Genomic DNA, 22,899 nt, shown 5'->3' with positions numbered 1-22,899 from the left:
AACTGTGATGCCAATTAACGACGTGTTACATTAGTTCTGATCTCGTCCTTGTTTCATCTGCTCCAGTGGGCGAACCAGGACCGCTCTGGCGGTAGAGGTGGTGATCCATAGCTCCTCCCCATCCATGGGGTGGGGCCAGTGGTTACTTATCAAACAGTTGATTAACGCTACAACCAATCAGAACAAGGAACAGAGTGATGCATTCAGAGAAACCAGTCACAGGAGAGCTGTATAGAGGAACCGCAGGTCTGGATCCCGCACCGTTGATAGAGGAACTGTAGGGTTCTGTACTTTCATATTTGATGGGTTTTTAGAGCCCGGTATTGAGACTTCAGGAATATTCTGAAAGTAACTCACATATTTACCTTTGTGGTGTATTTTGGTGTTCGTTAGATTCTGTTCTATCATTTGTGCAGAGTAAAGGTCTCTGAGCTGTGTTCTGTGTCAGACCCATCCTGGTAAACATGTCGGAGGTCTGGGGGGCAGCTGAGGGCCTGGATTGTGGACTATGCCTGGCAGCTGGGTGAGGACGGATCGGTTTACACCCGCTCATGGCTTTCACAGTAACCTTATCTGTCGGACATCCCAGCTTCACCCAGCCCTCGCCAACGAGCAGCGGCCCTTCTCAACAAACACAGAGCTCTGAAACACATGCCACTCCTCCACCTTCAGGTTTCATGCAACCAGAGATAATGGAGGCCCGGTTGTGGGGGTTGAGTTAAATCATGCAGATGGGGTTAGAGGAGCTGGACAAGGCCGTTGTCGGTACTTCCAGTAATAATATTATCTCTGCACATGTCTTGTTCTCTGCTTCTGTCTGTCTTCTTCATCCTCCTCATCCTCCTCGTCCTCCTCCTACACCAGGGGTCGGCAACCCAAAATGTTGAAAGAGCCATATTGGACCAAAAACACAAAAAACAAATATGTCTGGAGTCACAAAAAATGAAAAGTATTGTATGTATCAGCCTTAGAATGAAGGCAACATATGCTGCATGTATCTATATTAGTTATAACTGGGGGAAGATTTTTTTTTCATTATGCACTTCGAGAAAAAAGTTGAAATGTCGAGAAAAAAGTCAAAATTTCGAGAAAAAAGTCGAAATGTCGAGATTAATGTTGAAGTACAATCTTGAGAAAAAAGTCGAAATGTCGAGAAAAAAGTCAGAATTTCGTGATAAAAGTCGAAATTTTGAGAAAAAAGTCAAAATGTCGTGATTAAAAAGGAAAGGAAAAAGGAAGAAAAAAAAGAGAAAAAAAAAGGAAAAAAAGAAGAGAAAAAGGAAAAAAATAAGAGAAAAAAAGGAAAAGAAGAAAAAACGGAAAAAAAGAAAAAAAAAAGAAGAAAAAAAGGTCAAACATTTTTGAAAAAGCTCCAGGGAGCCACTAGGGCGGCGCTAAAGAGCCGCATGCGGCTCTAGAGCCGCGGGTTGCCGTCCCCTGTCCTACACCAACAGTAAAGCTCAGCCAATCACAGGAACCACATTTAGTTTTACTTTAAACCATAAAGCTGCTAAATCCAGACATGTACAGGAACACGTTATGCTACCAAAACCATTTCCAAATTTCATCGATCTTCAAAAGCGATTAGTGGGAACATTCTAGACAACCAGACTACCGTACCCTCCTCAAACCAGGGGGCTCCATGTCAGAGTCTGCAGGACTCACTGAGATGATGAACTCAGACCGGAACCATCTACTGAGGGTTCCTGCTGCGGCTGAAGGAGGATCTACATGCTATGGAACTGTGGGGGTAATTAGGATTGCCCGAGTGGCTTCGTGTCATGCTCTTTGCTTGATTTTTCTTGGACGGGTAATTAAATGTTGATTCAAGTTCTTTGTTGCCACCTGAAGTGGGTTTGTCTGAGACTGAGACCGTCCAGGATCAGATGATTCTCTTCGTCTGCTCGGAGCTGACAGGAGGGGACAGCTGAGCCACCGCCATGCAGATGCTCTGGGACATGGTGGTGTGTATTTGAGAGAGAGAGAAAGGACCTGGACTATCAGACCAGGACCCACAGAGGCTCCCGAGACCCCCCCATCAGAAACACACAGCCCGACAGCATCACTGACACCTCACAGCTAAAAATACAGAGAGCGGCAGTGACAGGTGAGCATGCTCCCCCACAGACGTGAACTCAGAGGTCAGCGGGTGTGTGACGGGCTGGAGGGGGGCGGAGCCTGGCCGTCTGGACTAACAGCTGCTCGGTCCACTGAGAGCTCAGATCCGAACGCTGCCCAGCTCTGGGTGCCCTTTCTTCTTTAAGCCAGCTGGTCTGGCTTAACATTGTTTCATTTACTTCGTTTTTGTCTCTTTTTTTGTTTTTATTTTTCTTGTTTGATACAAGGAACTGGCGTCGAGCCACAGCTGGAGCTGTTGGGGTCCTTCCAGGTGAAGACTGAGCAGGAAACACTGGTGAGTGAGCTGGGACCAGAGGTGTTGGTGTGAATGGCGTTTCAGCTGAGTGTTGTTACCCACATAGAGAATGCTCAGCCTAAGTTCGGCCCACATCTGCAACTTTATTTGGCCCACATTTGGATTCGACTGGCGGTGAGTGTAGCTCCCTAAACACAGTGACAGATCTTCCAGACATGGACCAGTTTTTAATTTCCTTTAGGCCTGTGGGCTACACCTGGCCCTTACATAGGGTTGCCACCCGTCCCGTAAAATACGGAATTGTCCTTTATTTGAGAAAAAAATGTTGCGTCCCGTATTGAACTAATACGGGACGTGATTTGTACCGTATTTTCATTAACTTTTACACCATATTCTAGTTGAATTATTGAAATAAATTAACTTTTACACCATAATCTAGTTGAATTATTGAAATAAATTAACTTTTACACATTATTCTAGTTGAATTATTGAAATAAGTTAACTTTTACACCATATTCTAGTTGAATTATTGAAATAAATTAACTTTTACACCATATTCTAGTTGAATTATTGAAATAAGTTAACTTTTACACCATATTCTAGTTGAATTATTGAAATAAATTAACTTTTACACCATATTCTAGTTGAATTATTGAAATAAGTTAACTTTTACACCATATTCTAGTTGAATTATTGAAATAAGTTAACTTTTACACCATATTCTAGTTGAATTATTGAAATAAATTAACTTTTACACCATATTCTAGTTGAATTATTGAAATAAGTTAACTTTTACACCATATTCTAGTTGAATTATTGAAATAAATTAACTTTTACACCATATTCTAGTTGAATTATTGAAATAAATTAACTTTTACACCATATTCTAGTTGAATTATTGAAATAAGTTAACTTTTACACCATATTCTAGTTGAATTATTGAAATAAATTAACTTTTACACCATATTCTAGTTGAATTATTGAAATAAATTAACTTTTACACCATATTCTAGTTGGATTATTGAAATAAATTAACTTTTACACCATATTCTTCACCTGTAGGCTATATTATACATTTGGGACATTTGTGGACATACAGTAGCATAGGAGGCTATTGCAGTTGCTAGTATGGTTGGCTGTCTGTACAGTTATGCAAGTTCAATGCTATTAAAGCACTTTAAACTTTAAATCAAAGCATTTTGTTTTTTTATATAAAAATTTTATATAAAAATAAACACATTTTTATTCAGTTTAGAAGTTTGGGGGCTTTTTTCTTTTGGCTCCTGCACTGCTGAAATCAGGGCGTCCCTTATTTCTATTTCTGAAAGGTGGCAACCCTACCCTTACATTTAATTCCATATCTCATGTAAAAACTAGTTTATGAACTCTGACCCACACCTGCCTCCTAAGACACATGCTAGAACCCGAATTTGATCCATTTCGGGAACTTTGGGATGCATTTGGCCCAGATATAGTCCACATGACACTATGTTAAGTGTAAGGATGTCTTTCCCTCTTGGCATTGTGTATTTTATTGCCTTTTATTTACCCCAGAAGTTGGAAGTCAGTTAGTTAGGATGTCACACCTTAGCAGATCTTCTTCCAGCTGATGCTCATAGACCACACACCTTTCTGTTCCCGATGCTAGCCATCACGTAGCAACATTAATCAATAACCGCTGAGTATTATTTATCACGTTCAAACAGCACAGCAACACGTCCACTGATAAAACCCAATAGAACCATGTGAACTGGAGGCCAATCCACCACAACAAAGACGAGTGGTTCCTGTGATTTCCTTGCTGGAGGAGAAGAGCTGACATTCAGATACTGGCTGCTGCACTTGGCTTTAAAATGAGAATACAACAAAACGAATGTTATAAACGTAAGATAAATAAAAATAAAAACAAAAACTATGTATTAAACTTAAATTAAATTAACAATAAGAACGTTATAAACGTAAACTAAATAAACAAAATAAAAAAGAACGTTATAAATGTAAACTAAATAATAACAAAAAGAACATTATAAATGTAAAATACATAAAAACAAAAAGAAAGTTATAAATGTAAACAAAAATAAAAAGAATGTTATAAACATAAACTAAATAAACAAAAACAAAAAAAAACGTTATAAATGTAAAATCAAAACAAAGACAATGTTATAAATGTAAACAAAATAAACAAAAACAAAAAGAATATTATGGCCTGGGCCTGGCCCTGCCCCTTCTCAACCTTTCCCCGACCCTGCACCCCAACCTGGGACTTGCTGATTGGGCCGGAGCTTCGGGAGCTGCGTGCTGGCCTGTGGTCCCCGCCCCTGGTCATCCCGTTGCTGCTTCCACCTGCCTGCTGTGCTGTTGCTGTCCCTGACCCACCAGTCTGGCCCTCGGCAGGAGGGTCCCCCCTTATGAGCCTGGTCCTGCTCAAGGTTTCTTCCCTCCTAAAGGGGAGTTTTTTCTTGCCACTGTTTGACTTATGTTTTTCTCCCACTAGGGTCGTTTTTACCTGCCATTGTTTATGTAATAACTGCTCGGGGTTTATGTTTATGTTTATGTTCATGTTCTGAGTCTCTGGAAAGCGTCTAGAGACAACTTTTGTTGTATTAGACGCTATATAAATAGAAAAGAAAAAAAAAACAAAAAAAACAAAAACAAATGTTATAAACGTAAAATAAATACAAATAAAAACGAAAAGTACGTATTAAACGTAAATTAAATTAACAATAAGAATACACGTAAACTAAATAAACAAAATCAAAAAGAAAGTTATAAATGTAAACAAAAATAAAAAGAATGTTATAAACATAAACTAAATAAACAAAAACAAAAAGAACGTTATAAAAGTAAAATCAAAACAAAGACAATGTTATAAATGTAAACAAAATAAACAAAAACAAAAAGAACATTATGAACTTAAACTAAATAAACAAAAAGTATGTTATACATGTAAAATAAATAAAGACAAAAAGAAAGTTATAAACGTAAACAAAATAAAAAGAATGGTATTAACGTAAACTAAATAAACAAAACAAAAAGGATGTTGTAAATGTAAACTAAATAAACAAAACAAAAAGAATGTTATAAACGTAAACTAAATAAACAAAATAAAAGAGAACGTTATAAAAGTAAACTGACCCTTTGTGTTAGTGAAACTAGCAGCAGCCATGTTGGATCCTGAACTTGGAATTCCAAATTGAAAGTTGGAATTCCAACTGACTGTTCTGAAAGTTCTGTATTCAGAGTCCAAATGAAACCCATTTTGATGTCTTTCAACAACACAGCGCTCATGACTGAAGATGATTATTCACAGCTGGATTCAGGAAAGCATATCTGACTTTATTTTAGTTTTAGCAAATTTACCATGGATCACGCATCAGAGTTGAGAAGTAGATTTCCATTTATCTGGATTGGAACAGGTGCTAGAAATGTTTGGGACATGTTGGCAAGTCTGGTGATGGAACTGGATGGAGGGAAATGACTGGAGTCGCATGACACCTGCTCCACATATGTGTACCCTGGTCTTCGGAGGTTAACAGTTAAAATAAGAGCTTTAACTGTCAATGAAAAGCAACAAGGTTGGTTTTATTTTATGTGAAACAAGCCTGTCAGTGGTACAAACAGTCCTGGGTTTAAGTACAAGATGTTTTGTTTTAATGTCCCTGTTTTTCTACTACAAGTATCTGAGACTGATTCAAAATTGAGAAATAAAAGGAAAGTTTAAAGCTCATTATAAAAGAAGAGAGTTGTGATGTTAAAATGCAGCTGAATGATATACGTCTGAACAATTTATTCTGACTCTCGACTTCAACATTAAGGTGTGTGTTAATACAATGCTAAGAGAGAAAGACATCGGATGTGGTCCATAGAGGAGCCATAGTTGCTGCACGTTAAAACTGAACGGGAGGAAGTTTCCAGGAAGTTTCTGGAAGCAGGACTGAGGTCCACAAACCTGCATCTGAACCAACCAGTAAACTTCTGATCAATGTCCTCTGGACACATGAGACCAACCTGGACATGTTTGGTCTTCATGTCCAGAACCATGTTTGGAGGAAACCAGCAGAACCACCGCAGACCTGCTGTCAAGCACGGTGGTGGAGGGATGATGGTCTGGACCTGGACACCTTTCAGTCATTAAGTGGACCATGAACTCCTCTGTAGACCAGTCTCTTTGAAAAACGTGAGGTGGTAAAATAAATAATAATAATAATAATAATAATTTCAATTTATATAGCGCTTTTCATCTGAAACGACAGATCTCAGAGCGCTTTACAAAGAAGACTAAAAACTAAAAACAAGACTAAGAAACTAAGATAAAACCTAGCTACTAACTAAGATACAAAGTTGTGGGCAGCAAAAAGATAAAAAAATGAATAAAAAAATATTTGAATAAAAGGGGTCAAGGGAAGAGTTCAGGGGAAAGCCTGCTTATAGAAGAGTGTTTTAAGGCCCGTTTTAAAGGACTCCACAGAAGGTGCATTCCTGAGGTAGTCAGGTAGAGAGATGTGCTGTTGCTTATCTGAAACTGTACTTTCTTATACTGAGACCAGTGACATCAAAGGGTTTTTATTCTGATTAAATGAGACTATACATCCTTCTACTTTACCTGTATTACTATGAAATGGATATCAAATGATTTGATGGGTGGTTGTTGAAACTGTAAATTATGAGAAGTCACACAATTGGAGATTATTTCTGGTTTTATTAAAGGAAAACGTTGCTGAATCTTCGCAGCTTTCGTGATAAAGCTGCCCAGTGCTTCCGTCTATTTCTCTTTGGCTTAGTGATGTTATGTTTTTTCTCAAATTGGAAAAGGTGAGATACTCCGTAAAAGGCAACTCAGCTAAATTTGTTCATAAATGGCAATCCTTCATAGATCACTTTATCGCGTTGAAGACTCTACCCACCGACTGACCCTCCCTCCCTTAATTTTCTTTTCATTTCCTTTATTTGTTTTTTTATTATTATTATTTATGTTGCATTTTATGTTTTATTTATTTCCATTTAATGGGATATCAGCGATGGGCATTTGCATTTACCACTGCATTTGTTTTTTGTATGCACTTTTGCTCATTCATTCCTCCTTTGATCATTTCTTGCTCATCTGTTTATTTATTATTTAACGCTACAGAGACTGTTCCTTAGTTAGGTTTTGTGTGTTAAAAAAAAAAAAAAAAAGGGGACAATGTATAATGTATAATGCGTATCTTTGATTACATGTTTCCATGTTATCATTGTATGTTGTTTCTTCTAAAAAGATCAAAAAAAAAAAAAAAAAAAAAGCTGCCCAGTGCTTCCAGTGGGGGGCAGCAGACCTCAGCCATTAAACCCAACTTTCTCATAGTTTTAGAACCTGTTGAAAACGGTTCAAAATGTAAATTAAAACATAAAAAGCTTTTAAAAGATAATATATCTCTAGTTATACTGAATATTTCACTTTTCTTTCTTGATTTTTTTTTTCATGGATCTCTCTTTTCTTGTTTCTGCGCGTTTGTGCGTCATACAGTGCCGCCTCCAGGCGTCCGTTCAGGTGTGTGAGCGCAGGAGGACCGCGGGTCGGTGGACGTCACGACATGCAGGACTGAGCGACAGGTAAGCTGTGTGTGTGTGTGTGTGTGTGTGTGTGTGTGTGTGTGTGTGTGTGTGTGTGTGTGTGTGTGTGTGTGTGTGTGTGTGTGTGTGTGTGTGTTCGTGTGTGTGTGTGTGTGTGTGTGTGTGTGTGTGTGTGTGTGTGTGTGTGTGTGTGTGTGTGTGTGTGTGTGTGTGTGTGTGTGTGTAGCGGGTTGGACAGATAAACACGGAGGAAGACGTCCTGGTTTCCTCGCAGACCGGAGCGGACCGGGTGTTCAAGTTCAGAGCCCTGAGCTCCAGCACGGGCTCTCGGGGGGAATTTGGCTGACTTAAAGTGGTGGAAAAACTAGGGAGATTTTCTCCCTCACTGATTCACGACGGTAGAATGAAATACGGAATGAAGCACGAGTTTTCTGCAGCTGCTGAGGGTAAGACACGGAGTTACAGTCTCGGTTACAGTTTTACAGTTAGTCAAATTTACAGTCTCAGTTACAGTCCAGGGGTGGATTGGCCATAGGGAGTACCGGGAGTTTTCCAAAAGGAAGTGCAGAGAAACTGAGGGAAAAGAGAAATAAACACCAGGGGCGTCAATTGGGTATGGCAAGGTATGGCAGCCGCCACACTTTGGCTTCAAGGGAAAATGTAAATGTTTGTTTTATAAATACATTTATGGAATTAGTCTGTGTCTATTTGTATTGATTATTCTATTACTTAATACATATAGAATAACTACAAATGCAAATCAGAACAACATGATTGATTTCACTATTTATTATACACTGCAAAAACTCAAAATCTTAACAAGAAGATTTGTCTTATTTCTAGTTAAAATGTCAATTTTTTTGTAAAAAAAAATCTCATTACATTTAAGACAAGACTCAAAAACAACCATTTTCACCTGTTTCAAGTACATTTTCACTTAAAATAAGTAGAAAAATCTGCCAGTGGGACAAGATTTTTTTGCTTGTAATGAGAAGATAAATCTTGTCCCACTGGCAGATTTTTCTACTTATTTCAAGTGAAAATTTACTTGAAACGGGTGAAAATGGTCAAATAACAAGTTATTTTTCTGGTGATGACTCTTGTTTTAAGTGTAATGAGATTTTTTGACTAAAAATGAGACATTTTAACTAGAAATAAGACAAATATTCCTGGTAAGATTTTGAGTTTTTGCAGTGAGCGAGACTGCATTTGAAAAAGTTCCAATTTTCTTGACCACACAGATAAGCTACATATCAGACTTCTGTGATGAGTATTTGCTGGACGTGTTGATTGATACTCTAGTTAAGTTCTGGGACTCGTAACCTTGCCATATCTTAGCTTTGACTGAATTGACGCCACTGATAAACACTCACAACTGATGCTGCTAAGAGCAGAAATATAATAAACATGTTTGCTGCTGCGGGGGGCGGTGCTGACGCAGCCTCCGGCTCCGGGGCTTTGGCTGCGCTGGACGCAGCGGGTCCCTCAGCAGGGTTAGGGTTAGGAGGGGTCGGACAGGGAAAGTGAGGCTGGTGGTCCAGGTGTGCCAGCTAACATGTTGTGGATAAAAACTCATTCACTAAATGTTCAGAAACGTTGTCTGTGAACTTTACTTGACATAACAGATAGCTTGTGGTGTAAATCTAGTTCTAAAGTGTAGGAAAATTATATACTATCCGGATTAATTAACCAATATTGTATGGTGGTGTGGTTTGGGCAAGCAGGTCTGCTTTTTCACAATGTTTATAATTACAAATCAGATCACCAGAGTTAAACTGTTTTAAGTATCAATTCACTTTCTTCAAGCCCACTGTCCAATTTGTTCCTGCTTTACCTATTTTTTTCTGCCAATGTTTATAGTTTATTGCCCTTGCTTTTTTTAAACACTTATTTATGGAAATTTTCAGATTAAATTACATCAAATACGAGATAAGGAGACAATGACCCATTTCACATTATACAGTTTAAATTAATGAAACACTGATTGACTACTGTTACAATTAAACATCTGTATAAATATTAAGGGTGTTCAAACACTATTTCTCTACTTTAAGCATCCAGGTTTGTGCCCAGTACATCATCTCTCTCACCAGAGACCCCAAGCCCACCCATGGATTATTTCACCAATCACAACCCAGACACCCTTTAGCTATTTTTTTTAACCATCCCCCTCAACAAACTACAAGTAACCCCAAATGGCAGAACGTTTTCCACTGCGAGGATGGCACAGTTCAAAAGTGGCGTTCATACAGTCAGGGACGCCACGCACTGTTTTACTTCGTTTGCATGACATTTGTCAAATCCAATCACAAAAATCAATCAGGAAAAATTGACTTTTGTGAGCAACATACTGTGTAGTTATCATTTATTATATCCAATGCTCCATAATATCAAGGGATATTATTCAGTATAGTAGTAGTATATAGTAGTAGTATAGTAGTTATTAAGGTCTTGTGTGATTATATATACTGTACAGTACATCAACGGACAGTATCTGCAAGCGGATTGTGGTGGGCCAGTCTGGATAAAAAAATCCAGGGCCGAATTTTTGTCCAGGTCTTTTACAGTCTCAGTTACATTCTCAGTTAGATACAGTCTCAGTTACAGCCTCAGTTACAATCTCACAGTTACAGCCTTGGTTAAAGTCTGAGTTACAGTCTCACAGTTACAGCTCATTTACAGTCTAGGTTGCATTATCACAGTTACAGTATTATTGGTTAAAGTCTCACTTACAATCTCACCTTCTCTGAAGGCCTAACTATTATCAAAATAATGAAAAAATATGGTGTCTTTAATAATACTTTAGTTTACCTATTGTTAGACTTATCTGAGTTTATACATATTGCCGGCTTGCATTAGAACAAGTATAAGCACCTGTTTATTTACTTTACATTGAGTTGACTGTGTGGCTGTGGCTTAATCCACAGACATGTAACTCTGTTTCGTTATGGTTTGTGGAGAAAGCACTGGCTTAGAATAGGGGAGAGCTGCTCTCCAAGCTCAAATAACGTTATACACAATTGTGGGCTATTTGGGTAGACAAACTCACATATGAGGATTGGAAGAATACATGATTACTTTTTTATAGGGCTGTCAAGCGATGAATTTTTCTTTAATCGTGATTAATGGCTGAATTTCAGTAATTAATCACATATTTGCATGTATAAAATTCTATTATTTTGCATTTCACAACCGTTTTTAAGACCATATTAACAATGTAAAGCAACTCTTACCAGTGTATGTTGATTGGGAATCAAATGAATGCAAAGAAAGTTACTTTATGAACTCAACTTTTGGATTTATTTCAAATAGAACACACATAAATTGTGGTTTATTTGGTAGTGTGACTCATTTTAATTTGATTTGCATCATTAGGTTTCCATACAAAACAGGTGCACTAGCTTCCCACGCTATTCTTTTTTTGGTCAATAAACGAAGCATCAGTGAAGGCCAGACTACAAAACCGCCGCTGAATTAATAAAACCAACATTAGGAGACCCAATAAGTGAAGACTTACAGTTTGCCAATGGCTAACCTAGTGAATGATAATAAATGAAGTAGTTACCTACCGTATGCCTTGCTTTGCTTTTCCAGTTCCAACTCGTCTGCAACCTGTGCGTGCACGCGCATCCACGGAACAAGCGCGCAGCGGGAAAAAAAAACTGCCCAGCAACAAGACATACTATTTTCTGATTGGCTGGTAGGTCGCTGACCTCTGTAAACTCAGCAGAGAAATCCTCCTCCGCCCCGCCCGTTCAGTATTAATTTCTGGGCGCTCGACTTTATCACTTTTCAGCGTGAGAAATGTCAGGTGTGGCGTGTGAGCGTGTGAACTGGTTGAAATGCGTGTGTCTCACGCTCAATGCGTGAGACTTGAGAGCTTTGTTGCTTTTACTCCAGGGCGGGCACGGCTGACTCCGTGGGCCGTCACGGCCCCCCAACGCCGCCTATGCCGCCGGGTCTGCTCCCTAAGTACCTCCTTAGGTCCCTCCTTAAGTACCTCCTTAGGTCCTTCCCTAAGCATTCCCTAAGTACCTCCGTAGGTCCCTCCTTAAGCACCCCCCTAAATACCTCCCTAGGTATCTTATATACCTCCTTAAGTAACTCCCTAAGTACCTCCTTAAGTAAACCTTAAGTACCTCCCTAAGTACTTCCTTAGGTACCTCCTTAGGTACCTCCCTAAGTACCTCTGTAGGTACCTCCTTAGGTACCTCCTTAAGTACCACTTGTAGTGACGTGTTCTCTTCATCAGAGTAAGAATGATCTTTCTGTTGGGTTTGTATCCAACAGTGAATTGATCTCTGTTGACCTCTGTGTTTAAACTTTAGAGCAAAAATGAACTTATTTACTAGGGGTGTAACCATACACTAATCTCACGATACGGTACGATACACGATATTGAGGTCACGATAACGATACGATGCGACATTATAGCAGTATTTTTTTAACAACCTTGAATGAGGAACATATGACTGGAAAAAAATTGTCTTTTATTTGAAAGACACAAAATACAATGCCACAAACTGAATAGTTTCTCTCATGTATGACTTGACTTTTTTCTTTTCCAGAAATTTAACAACTAAAATTAAATAAATAAATAAAAGTAAATAAATAAACTATGAAAAGTCCCAAACCCAAAATGCAACATGACTGTTATTTAGTTTATGACAGAGCTAAGAGCTTCAGCCACCCAGCTCCCAGCCTTAGGCCGTAAGGTGAACCCCGTTATCGTTTCATCTGCTCCCACCTTTGGGGACGACACAATCTTTACATCATAAAAAAGATTGATTCATGCTCACCTTATAAGTAAAAGTTCAGATCTCAAAACCCCACCAGAGTCCCGTGATCGGGACTGCAAAACGGTACTAGTTTCTTCTGAGCGTAGTAAGATTTTCGTCCGCGGGTAGAGGCGCGACCGTCTCGTGATCCCGCTGCACCAATAGGATGCACGTTACTAGTAAAAACAATATATTAATATTAATAACCCAATATCGCGATACAGTTTGTCACCTCCACGACACGTATCGTGACGTTTTTGTATCGCAAAATTTCGTGGCATGATATATTGTTACATCCCTAATATTTACAGTCTGGTTCAAAACCCTGTTTTGGTCTCAATAGTTTGATTTCCCATCCATGACAATGCTGAGGGGGTGAATGTTTTTGTACAACACCAGGAGAGTTTATATAAAGCCATGAATCTATATCTAATGTGATTGATCGGCTCAGCCATTGGCTAGCCTTTATCTCTTCCTCGTCCGTAGTCGTCATGCTTCTGCGCTTAGCAAAGCACCCACCCGTCTGCACTAGCCAGCGTCGGCTAAAGCAGCAGGTCATGTGGCTTCATCCATTGTTGTATACAGTCTACAGTTAAACAGCCTGGTGTTGGTCGCCACTGGTGACACCTTCTTTTGTCTTTTTACGAAGCGTTGATGTCGCATTGTGTTGGATTTGTGCCCTATTTGAGTATTTGAAGTGAAAAGTCTTTACAGGATTAAAGTTGAGCTTTGTGCTGTTGGATTGCTACATGCTGTTGTGTTTTCATGATAAAGCAGATGTGTGATTGGTCAGGATTGTACGGATACGTTTCTCCTCCTCCGTTCAGAGAAGACATATCTTCATCGCCCCTCGTCTTCACTTACCCTCATGTCATTCTCTATTTCCTGCTTCAGGGCTCCTCCTCCTCCTGACAACCGCCACGCCTCCCGTGAGTGTGTTGGGTTGGCATGACGGAGGTGGAACAATGCCAAGAAAACCCTGCTAAGTTGTGTTTGGTGTTTTCCAGCGTCTGTCTTGGCGTGTGTGAACATCCATTTAACCTGCCGATCTGAGCACTTAATCTCCTCTTCATGAGGCGCCACGGGTCACATGGGGCACATGCACACGCCTCGTGCACAGATAGTCTGTTGTTTGTTGTTGTTTGAGTCGCCAAAAAAAAAAAAGACAAAAAATGGGGGATAAAATGGAGTAGCCCAGCAGCCATTGATGAACTGATCAGCATCATTGATTAACTTAGCATCAGCTAATCTTTTGGCACTTGGCTGGCCTGGAGAATTCACGTGTGTGGTAACACAACACCAAGAGGGAAAGACGTCAGCAGCTGGGTTACCATAGCAGTAGCTGGAGAAGAAAGTTCACGGTTGTCATTTGTTGCAGCTCAGTGTCTTACATCTCACGTCAAATCCATCCTCGGTGTTGGCGGATGGCCAAAGTCATGACATTGGAACCTGTACGGGAAAAGGAAACATCTTATCAGAGCATCATTCATCTGGAACCAAGCCTTACTCTTAAGGCCTGCTGCTCGGCCCGTTTTCTCTTCCAAGTACTTCCTTGGGTTTGGTAGTTTCCTCTACCATGATGGCAGTTGTTGCTTGATGAAGCATCCCAACAGCACGTAACCCCCTGCAGGGACACAACGACGCCTTGCAGATGACTCCAGCCTCATATCCCCCTCAAGACATTTGACATGCAAGTTCCAGTTCCTGAGGACCCCTGCCAGGACGAGGACTTTTAGGCAGCGCATTGTCATGCAAGCTCCTGCGTCTTGCATCCCTGCTGAGACAGGCACCGGGGGAGTGGATCCGAATTCCAGCCCCTGCAGAGACAAGAACATATATGGACTTCCTGATCCCTCAGGGGTGGTCCCAAAGCTGAAGGGTCACACCTCTGACTGGCTCTCACTAGGCTGGTTTATTCCTCTCATTGTTGATTGAACTTTTGTATAAAAACCCTGTAGCCAAATCAATCTGGGTCAGCATTTCAACCAGACCCCTGGTCTGTGTCGACGTGCTCACCGCTGGCTTAATAAAACCTCATAAACCACAAAGCGGACTTCTGAAATGGTTTGGTAAATTCCTCAACATGCTCCATTGCTGTCCAATTATGTGTGGCTTTGTACCTTGAACCAACAAATGTCGTGAGAGATGACCAGAACAGGAGTCCAAAGATGCTTCAGGTGCTTTTTGTTGAGGGATGGGAAAGCTGGGCGATTCCACTTAAAAATAATCAAACATTCCTACAAATTAGATATAATCTGGCATTTTCACTTGGAACAAACGGCAACATGTCCCTTTACGGGACAATAAACATGATAACACGGTGAGAAATGTGTTTTGTGGTTTGACTGTACTAATAGTGCAACGTCAGTTACAAAAAATTATAATCGCACGTCCAACATCTGAATATTGGAATATTCAGGTTGAGCCGCAGAATATGGAACCAGGTTGGATTTTCTTTCCAGAAAGACATTGAGACTTTTATTGTAATTATTTTTGTAAAGTTTATATAGAAAATTGTATATTTGAAGAACTCTGTGAATCTCAACAGATGCTTCAAGTCTGAATACAACATTATCCAAAATGCTTTTGAATAGCTTTATCAATAAATGTACCTGCATGTGAATGTAAATGTCAAGAGATTTTATTTAAAGATGAGAGATGCACCAATCCAAGTTTTTTCAGTTTTATTATTTATTATTATTTATTTATTTATTTCATGCATGGTGGTCAATCTACACACCCATGATGACCGAAAAGGAGCAGGATGAAGACAAGTCTTTAAGTTTAGATCTAAAACCTGAGCGATCCGTGATACTGATCCGATACTGATCTGATACTGATCTGATACTGATCCGATATTGTTGATGAGGGAGGAGACACAAATATTACTACTACTTATTGATGAGTACATGTAAATGTATTGGTGTGTACAATAAAATACAGAATACAATACAGAAATTGTGTTTTTCAGTTTCAGACATTTAGATAAAGATCAGATCACATTTAATAAATGAATGAGGAAAAAAAAGTAACTTAGATCAGCTTCACGTAAGCATCCCAATATCTGATATCTGATATCCAATCCAGCTGTTCCGTCTGATATTAATATCATATTTTCATTTATATGCTTCTTAGGTCTTGAAATGTTTTTTTGTCCTTCAGGCCGATCAAATGTAAATTCATTAGATCAAAGTCTGTTTTTATGGGAAGTAATTCTGAGTTTAACCATATAAGCAATAAAATAAAGTGTTTGGAGGCGATTATGGTGAGGTGGTTCTTCCAGGTGTTTGTTTCGATCTTTGCCCACCATATTTTGGTGTTTTTTTTATAGCTTTGCCGGGGTGGTTCCGTCTCGCTGATCCGCTCAGAGAACTTCTCTGGCCACCTCCAGGGTGGTTTTTCTAAAAACTACAGATGTTTTTTTGGGGCATATCCAGACCCTTCGCTCTGAATTATTTGCATTTTGACATGCTGGCTTGTTTCACTTCCTTCTGGGCGCTCACAACACACGCGCACACACAAACCGGCAGGTTTCAGGGCGGTTTGGGCTCCAGCAGCCTGTCTGAGTGAGCTCAGTGGTTCTGCTCTGCATAAAGCGTGTCATGGCAGCCACATGGTGCTGACGCTCATACATATTTTGTTGGAGGTTTGTTTAATGTCTCATTTTTATTGTTGTACAAATCCAAAAATAAGTGTTTGTGTGTGTGTGTGTGTGTGTGTGTGTGTGTGTGTGTGTGTGTGTGTGTGTGTGTGTGTGTGTGTGTGTGTGTGTGTGTGTGTGTGTGTGTGTGAGACTGACACCTCTCATTTTTATGTCATAGATCTGAACAATGAAAGCTTCAATAAAGATTATTATTGATTTATCTTTGATGCAGCTGACATGTTATTAAAATCTGAGTCTAAAGCACTTGAACAATCTTTATTTTTGAATTAAAGCTGTTTTGTTGCTGTTTCTTTGTAGGTGCCAGACAGAAGTTTAAGAAGTGAAAACATTAGAGGCAATTCGAAGAAGAATAAAGAGGAAGAGTGACGGGAAAGACAGCAAAGATGGGAAGAAAAAAGATTCAGATAGCACGAATCATGGATGAACGGAACAGACACGTAAGCAGACAAAGACACGACAGTTTCCTTCTCCTCTGGAGTACCACAAGGTTCTTTACTGGTTCCCCTCTACTTTACAACATGTCCTATAAGGCTTTAAAACTTACTGTCATGTCCACAAGTTATGCCACCTGTTCCAGCTGCTGCCATGGCTGGCAGCCACCAAGCCCCACCGGTTAGCCAGCTAGTCGCCACTGGGCTAGAGTCTCTGGTTAGCCAGGTAATAGCTTCCTCCTGCTTTACTCAGGTTGATTCCTGGCATCGGGATATTTTCGGATTTGCTTTTCTGTTTGGACAGACCATAACTGATTGCAGGTCTCTTTTCAAAGAGGAGAAAAAAAAAAAATTTTATTCGATAATGAAAATAGTTCATGCATTTCGTACCAATTAGTTAGCTGGTGAATTGTTTCGCTCATTTTACTTTTGTTCTAAACATGTGTCACACAAAACTGTTTAGTCCTACAGTTTACTATGATGCAGACGTTTTCAATTATAGTTGAAAGTTTTGGGTATTTACTCACTTGCTGGAAAGTTTGGTTCCAAATTCAGGATTCCGATACGTTGATAATTAGTTTTACATTTGTAATTGACTCACATCCTTCAGACCTGTGCTTGATTTGGTCTCAGTGCTGATGTTGCTGCTAGAATTTAAGCCTTTTTAAAGCACCCTTCTGTGATTTTTGTGCTCAAAAAAGAAATTAAACGCCTCTTAAAATAAAAACTGATGAGCAACAACAGTTGCTTCTCTAAGGCCATTGCTGATGTATGTCTCTCGTTGCATTGTGTTGACGCACACCTGAATCCTCCAGACTGCTCTGCTCTGAACTGATGATTAACAGCATCTGGAGTTGCTGAGGATTGCCTTTGTCATTATAATTTTTCTTCCTTTTGACTTAATTCTTGTTAAATAACGAACAAGATTTGCGTCTCTGTTTTGAAGTATGGACCCCGTTGGCGCCATTGCGTCAGTTTGGCGTCTTCAGGTTTGTTTTTGTTTGTTTTAAACAAACAGAGTGAACAGACTTGCTGCAGCTGCTGATGTCACAACATGTGATGCTCATGAGCGCCGGCTGAGCGTGAGTCGACGTTCACCACGGCACGCTGGCTAAGAGCAACATGACGGCTGAGTAATGGGGCTTTGATCATCTTAAGTGCACACATGTGAAGGAGGGGGGAGGAGCAGTTCCTTTCTTCCTGTTATGACAGGAAGTGCGGGCACATGTGCTTCCTGACCCGTCACAGGCTGACCTCACTGCTCCTCCCCAGACTGAACGATGGGACTCTGCAGACGGGGCTGATGCTGTCTGCGGCTGGAGTTTATTGGGTTGAGACGAAACATTTTTCCAAAGACGGATAATCAGATCAATTAAGAACTTGTTAAATGTAATCGGATTGTAGTTGGTCTCTGTATTAGACGAATACAACCACAGGTGAAGAACAACATATTTGATTTATTCAACATATGAAGAAGATGTTCAGGATTGTCCATGAACTTCTTCATTTTATGAAATATCCTCCTTCAATTATCTCCAGAGGCTCCAGAACAGAACCAGGCTTTTTGTTTGGCTTTTTGTTCAGTTTCTTTAAGTCTCTGGTTCTGATGCTGCTGCCCAAATGATTGTAGATGTGACTGAACTCTCCACAACAGAAAAACTCTAACTTAATCCTGGCTCTCCTCAAATCCATAATCATCTCCTTTGTCTTGTCCATAGTCAAGATGAGATGATTCTTCCCACATCTCAAGGCGTGTGCATTTCCACCACTTGGAAGGTTACGTTACATATGTTGGAACACACATTGTTGGTTTTGCAGTAATATTTTAAACTTAAATAACTCACACTTGTCATGTGACAAAGTATCCCAAACATTCCCAGTGCCACTCCCAAATTATCATCAAGAGAACCAGTTCCTCTTTGTTGTGGTATATTGGCCTCCTGGGCACATGGTTCTGTTAGGGTTTAATCAGTGAATGTGTTGTTATGAATTAATATTTCCAATGATAGCTAGCACAGGTAACAGCTAGTTGAAGTTATTGCTGGTTAAAAAACTATTTAAAAGCGATATGTATTTCAACACTCTACATTCAAGACAGTTGTTATGTTTCCTGCTCTCGGTGAAGGTCGATGCTTTTCTTCTCCCGCTCCTTCCGTATCTGCCCTGCTGCTGCTCTCTGTCTTGAGCTGTCTTGTTAATCTATTTTGGAGCCTCTCTCTGCATATTTTCTGAATTCTCAAATCATGGATCCGTACAGCTGGTCTCTCAATGTAATTGACCAAATATTCCCGAAAAGAAGACAGAGCATAGGGGAGCCCTCTTTCCCCGATGGGACGTTTACTGCTGGCTACACGATGGACTCCTGGAAGACATGGAGGGTTGTGTGTCTGTCCATACTGTTAGTCAGGGATGTTGAAGATGTCTACATAATTTGATTTATGATAACAGGATTTCTGCCTTTTGGAGTTGGCGGTTACCTGGCGTATCGACAAATTCAGAATACAGCAGCTATCCTGCTCTTTCAAGGCTGCCTGACTCATGATGGAATATATCGTTCTATCAAAACTGCAGAGCTCACTTATGAGGCCTGTGGGTAGAACCATGTTTGAACCCACTGTCAAGCATGGTGGTGGAGGGTTGGTGGTCTGGGGTTGCTTTGCAGACGTTATTGAATCATCAATCAATTGTGGCTTCATTTTCATTTAAATGAATCATGGCTTGACGTGTTTTTGGTCTTTGCTGTAAGAGGGGGTTTGACTTTTATACATGACTTCTACAATATTATATTATATTGTTTATATTGTATATTACAATATAATAACAATGGGAGATGGTCAAATGAGACAAAACTCTTTAAATGTCTGAGAACAGTGAGGACCGTCTTCAGTGGCCATTTTTGACAGCTGCTTAGGTGTCACAAATGAAAGTCTTCACCTCCTTCTGCCCAGGTGACGTTCACCAAGCGTAAGTTTGGTCTGATGAAGAAGGCGTACGAGCTGAGCGTGCTCTGTGACTGCGAGATCGCCCTCATCATCTTCAACAGCACCAACAAGCTGTTCCAGTACGCCAGCACCGACATGGACAAGGTCCTGCTCAAGTACACCGAATACAACGAGCCGCACGAGAGCAGGACCAACTCGGACATCGTGGACGTGAGTAGAACACCCTTTTGGAACTTTGGTGCATGAAACCTGTTTGTCCCAAAAGCTGAACCCTGGACCTGTCTGACCCAGAACATCCATATCTGTGCAGCTCGGTTCTCAGCTGATGGATTTAGGGGGTGGAGTCAGAAAAACTGGTATGGACTGTCTTATCCAGGTCAGAGTTAGCATCACAGGTTAGCATGAGCTAAAGCAGCTAAGCTAAATGACAGCTAAGCTAAGGTGGGCGTGTTCCAAGCTTCCAGGTCTGTTTGTTCCTTTCATTTACAATATGGTTTCTTGCTGTACGGGCAGTACTCGAGTTGAGGGGGGGATGAGGGGGGATGGCATCCCCCCTGAAATAAAAACGGTCAAAATCATCCCCCCTGTAAAACTGCCATCCCCCCTTTCCATCCCTTATGTCATTTCATCAATGAATGTGGCTTTACTGCTATTTCAACATTTAGAGTCATCACCAGAAAAATAACACCAGAAAAATAACTTATTTGACAATTTTCACCCGTTTCAAGTAAATTTTCACTTGAAATAAGTAGGAAAATCTGCCAATGGGACACAATTTATCTTCTCATTACAAGCAATAAAATCTTGTTCTACATGCGATTTTTCTACTTATTTTAAGTGAAAATCTACTTGAAACAGGAGAAAATTGTTGTTTTTTCCAGTGATGAGTCTTGTTTTAAGTGTAATGAGATTTTTTTACTAAAATGAGACATTTTAACTAGAAATAAGAGAAATAATCGTTAAGATTTTGAGTTTTTGCAGTGATCCATGTTACTTATCCTGTGAAGGACAGAGGCATATTGATAAGTTCAGAAAACTGTTTTTTATTGTTGTGTTTTGATGTATTTGATGTAAGCCCAGTGGATATTTAAATCTTACAGAAGGCTGCATTTAACTGCTGCTATGTCATTCCTGCAGTATTTCTGCAGGTGTTTTGTTCAGTGCTATTATTTGTAATATATTATATTATTTGTAATCAGCACAAATTATCTGTCCCCATATGATAAAATCCACCATCCCCCCTGATTCTTTTTTACAACTCGAGTACTGTGTACGGGCACTCTTTAGAGACCTGTGGAAGACATCATAGTCCAGGTCTTCTTCTACAGTCTGTGATCTCAAGCAGTGGTAACATCCCAGTAAACCTCCTGATTACGAGAAATAAAGGTAAAGTTTGTGGAGGTTCAGGACTTCAGGACTGCAGCCAAAAGCACATAAGTATGGATTGATTATAAACGATCACAACGAGACCAAACCTGAGGGATCCAGACTGGAGTTCTGAGGTTCTGGTTCCGGAGCAGGTTGAAGTTTGGAGGTGGGGCAGATGAGTCCTGGGAGGAGCCTGTAGCTGGATCAGTGAGGACCGCTGATCCAGCAGACCATAGTACAGCGTGTACCAGACCGGAGCCTGTTCTGGATTATGTAACCGTGTTAGAGCATTGAGGCAACACGCCAACACTGTCCATGTTCACTAATCACAGACGACACAGAGGTCACGTTTAAGACCGGGGCTGTTAAGAAGAAGTTAGAAGTGCATCTAGAGAGTATCTGGTACTAATGACAAAATAAGACACCTCTGGTCTGATTAAAGGAATACTTCTGTAGCCGGTGTGGGTCATCTTTGAGGGGACCCGGAAAGACCCGCAGGACCTCCCGGTGAAAAATGCAGGGAGTCTTTGTAAGTCCTTGTCAGGACAACAGATGATCGCTAGACCTTATTTACAAGTGTTCCTTTACTTTTAAAATAATATATAATCTGTCCCTATCAAATAAACAAATAAAATAAATGAAAGCACACAGAACTTTAATTTGGTTACTTAGATTAAAACAAGATTACTTTAAATTCCCCAAGAAACTCTGGAGTTGGAAGGAGTAGTCATTAAGGTGGTTGAGATGGTCATCGTTAGGGTAGTTGTTAGGGTGGTCATAGGCTGGTTGTTAGGGCTAGCTAGCTTTATTCATCCCCGAAGGGACATTAAAATGTCATCGTAGTTTGTTATGAATACAACAACAATACAATAGCATGAAATACTTAAGTGGAAAAAATAGGAGATTAAAAATAGAAAATAGAAATATTGTATGAATATGATATATAACATCAATACGATTAGTATTAAAACATTAAGTATATGTTCCAGTATTTGTACAGTGCAAAAAAAGTAGATTTGGTCCAGTTGTCTGACAGTGGCTCTGACAGAGGTGGGTGTGTAGAGTCTTATGTCAGTAGGTAGGAACGGTTCCCTGCAGGTTTCCTTACAGCAGCTGGTTGAATGAGTCTGCTGCTAAAGCTGCTCTTTAGAGGAGGTGCGAGGGATCGCCCCTGATTACCAGCATCCTCCACCACGCACATGTTCACGTGTGCACACATCTACACACACATACACATTTACATACATGTACACACGTACACACACAATTACATACATCTACACACACATACACACATTTACACACGTACACACTTCTACATACATGTAGACACACATACACACACATACACACACCCCGGATAGCAAGATATGTCAATGTTGAATTATGGTCAAAAAGGTTGATTTTTGGTTAAGGTCGAAGATTGATAGTGGACCAACCATCAATCAATCTTCCAATTCTAATGCCAACGTGTAATCAATGTTGAATCAACGTATTCTGTTTTTCGTGGACATGGCTTCAACATGGATTTAGTGTTTCTGCCATATTTCAACATTGATTCATTCATATTTTGCTATCAGGGACGTACACACATATACACACACGTGTACACACGTACACAGATTTACACACACGTACACACACATTCAGATTCTCCGTCCTCATGGTCAACCACATGACCTCGTTAACGAGTGTTGTAATCTGCTGTCATGAGCTCGTTAGTGTAATCTGTCCTCTTCATCTTCGCCGTCTGGACCAGCGCATTTCCTCCTCCCACTCACTGGTTGCCGTA

At 40.1% G+C, this 22,899-nt stretch overlaps 1 protein-coding gene across 5 annotated transcripts in view; it reads left to right on the top strand.

Annotated features, from left to right (window-relative positions):
• Positions 1-2,224: 2,224 nt before the first annotated feature.
• The window catches only part of LOC133455162 (myocyte-specific enhancer factor 2C-like), a 39,209-nt gene continuing 18,534 nt past the window's right edge, over positions 2,225-22,899 (top strand). For 4 of the 5 annotated variants that reach the window (XM_061734067.1, XM_061734065.1, XM_061734066.1 and 1 more), the window contains exons 1-4: positions 2,225-2,413; positions 7,878-7,963; positions 16,664-16,803; positions 19,746-19,949. In XM_061734067.1, the coding sequence (XP_061590051.1) occupies positions 16,750-16,803; positions 19,746-19,949 (258 nt within the window). In that variant the 5' untranslated portion in view covers positions 2,225-2,413; positions 7,878-7,963; positions 16,664-16,749. Of the gene's footprint in view, positions 2,414-7,877; positions 7,964-8,173; positions 8,371-16,663; positions 16,804-19,745; positions 19,950-22,899 lie in introns of those variants that run through there. The other variant, XM_061734064.1, reaches the window with a different exon arrangement.

This window comes from Cololabis saira, chromosome 11 (genome assembly GCF_033807715.1).
Source record: "Cololabis saira isolate AMF1-May2022 chromosome 11, fColSai1.1, whole genome shotgun sequence".
Lineage (NCBI taxonomy): Eukaryota > Metazoa > Chordata > Actinopteri > Beloniformes > Belonidae > Cololabis > Cololabis saira.
This window is presented reverse-complemented; position numbering and strand designations above follow the sequence as displayed.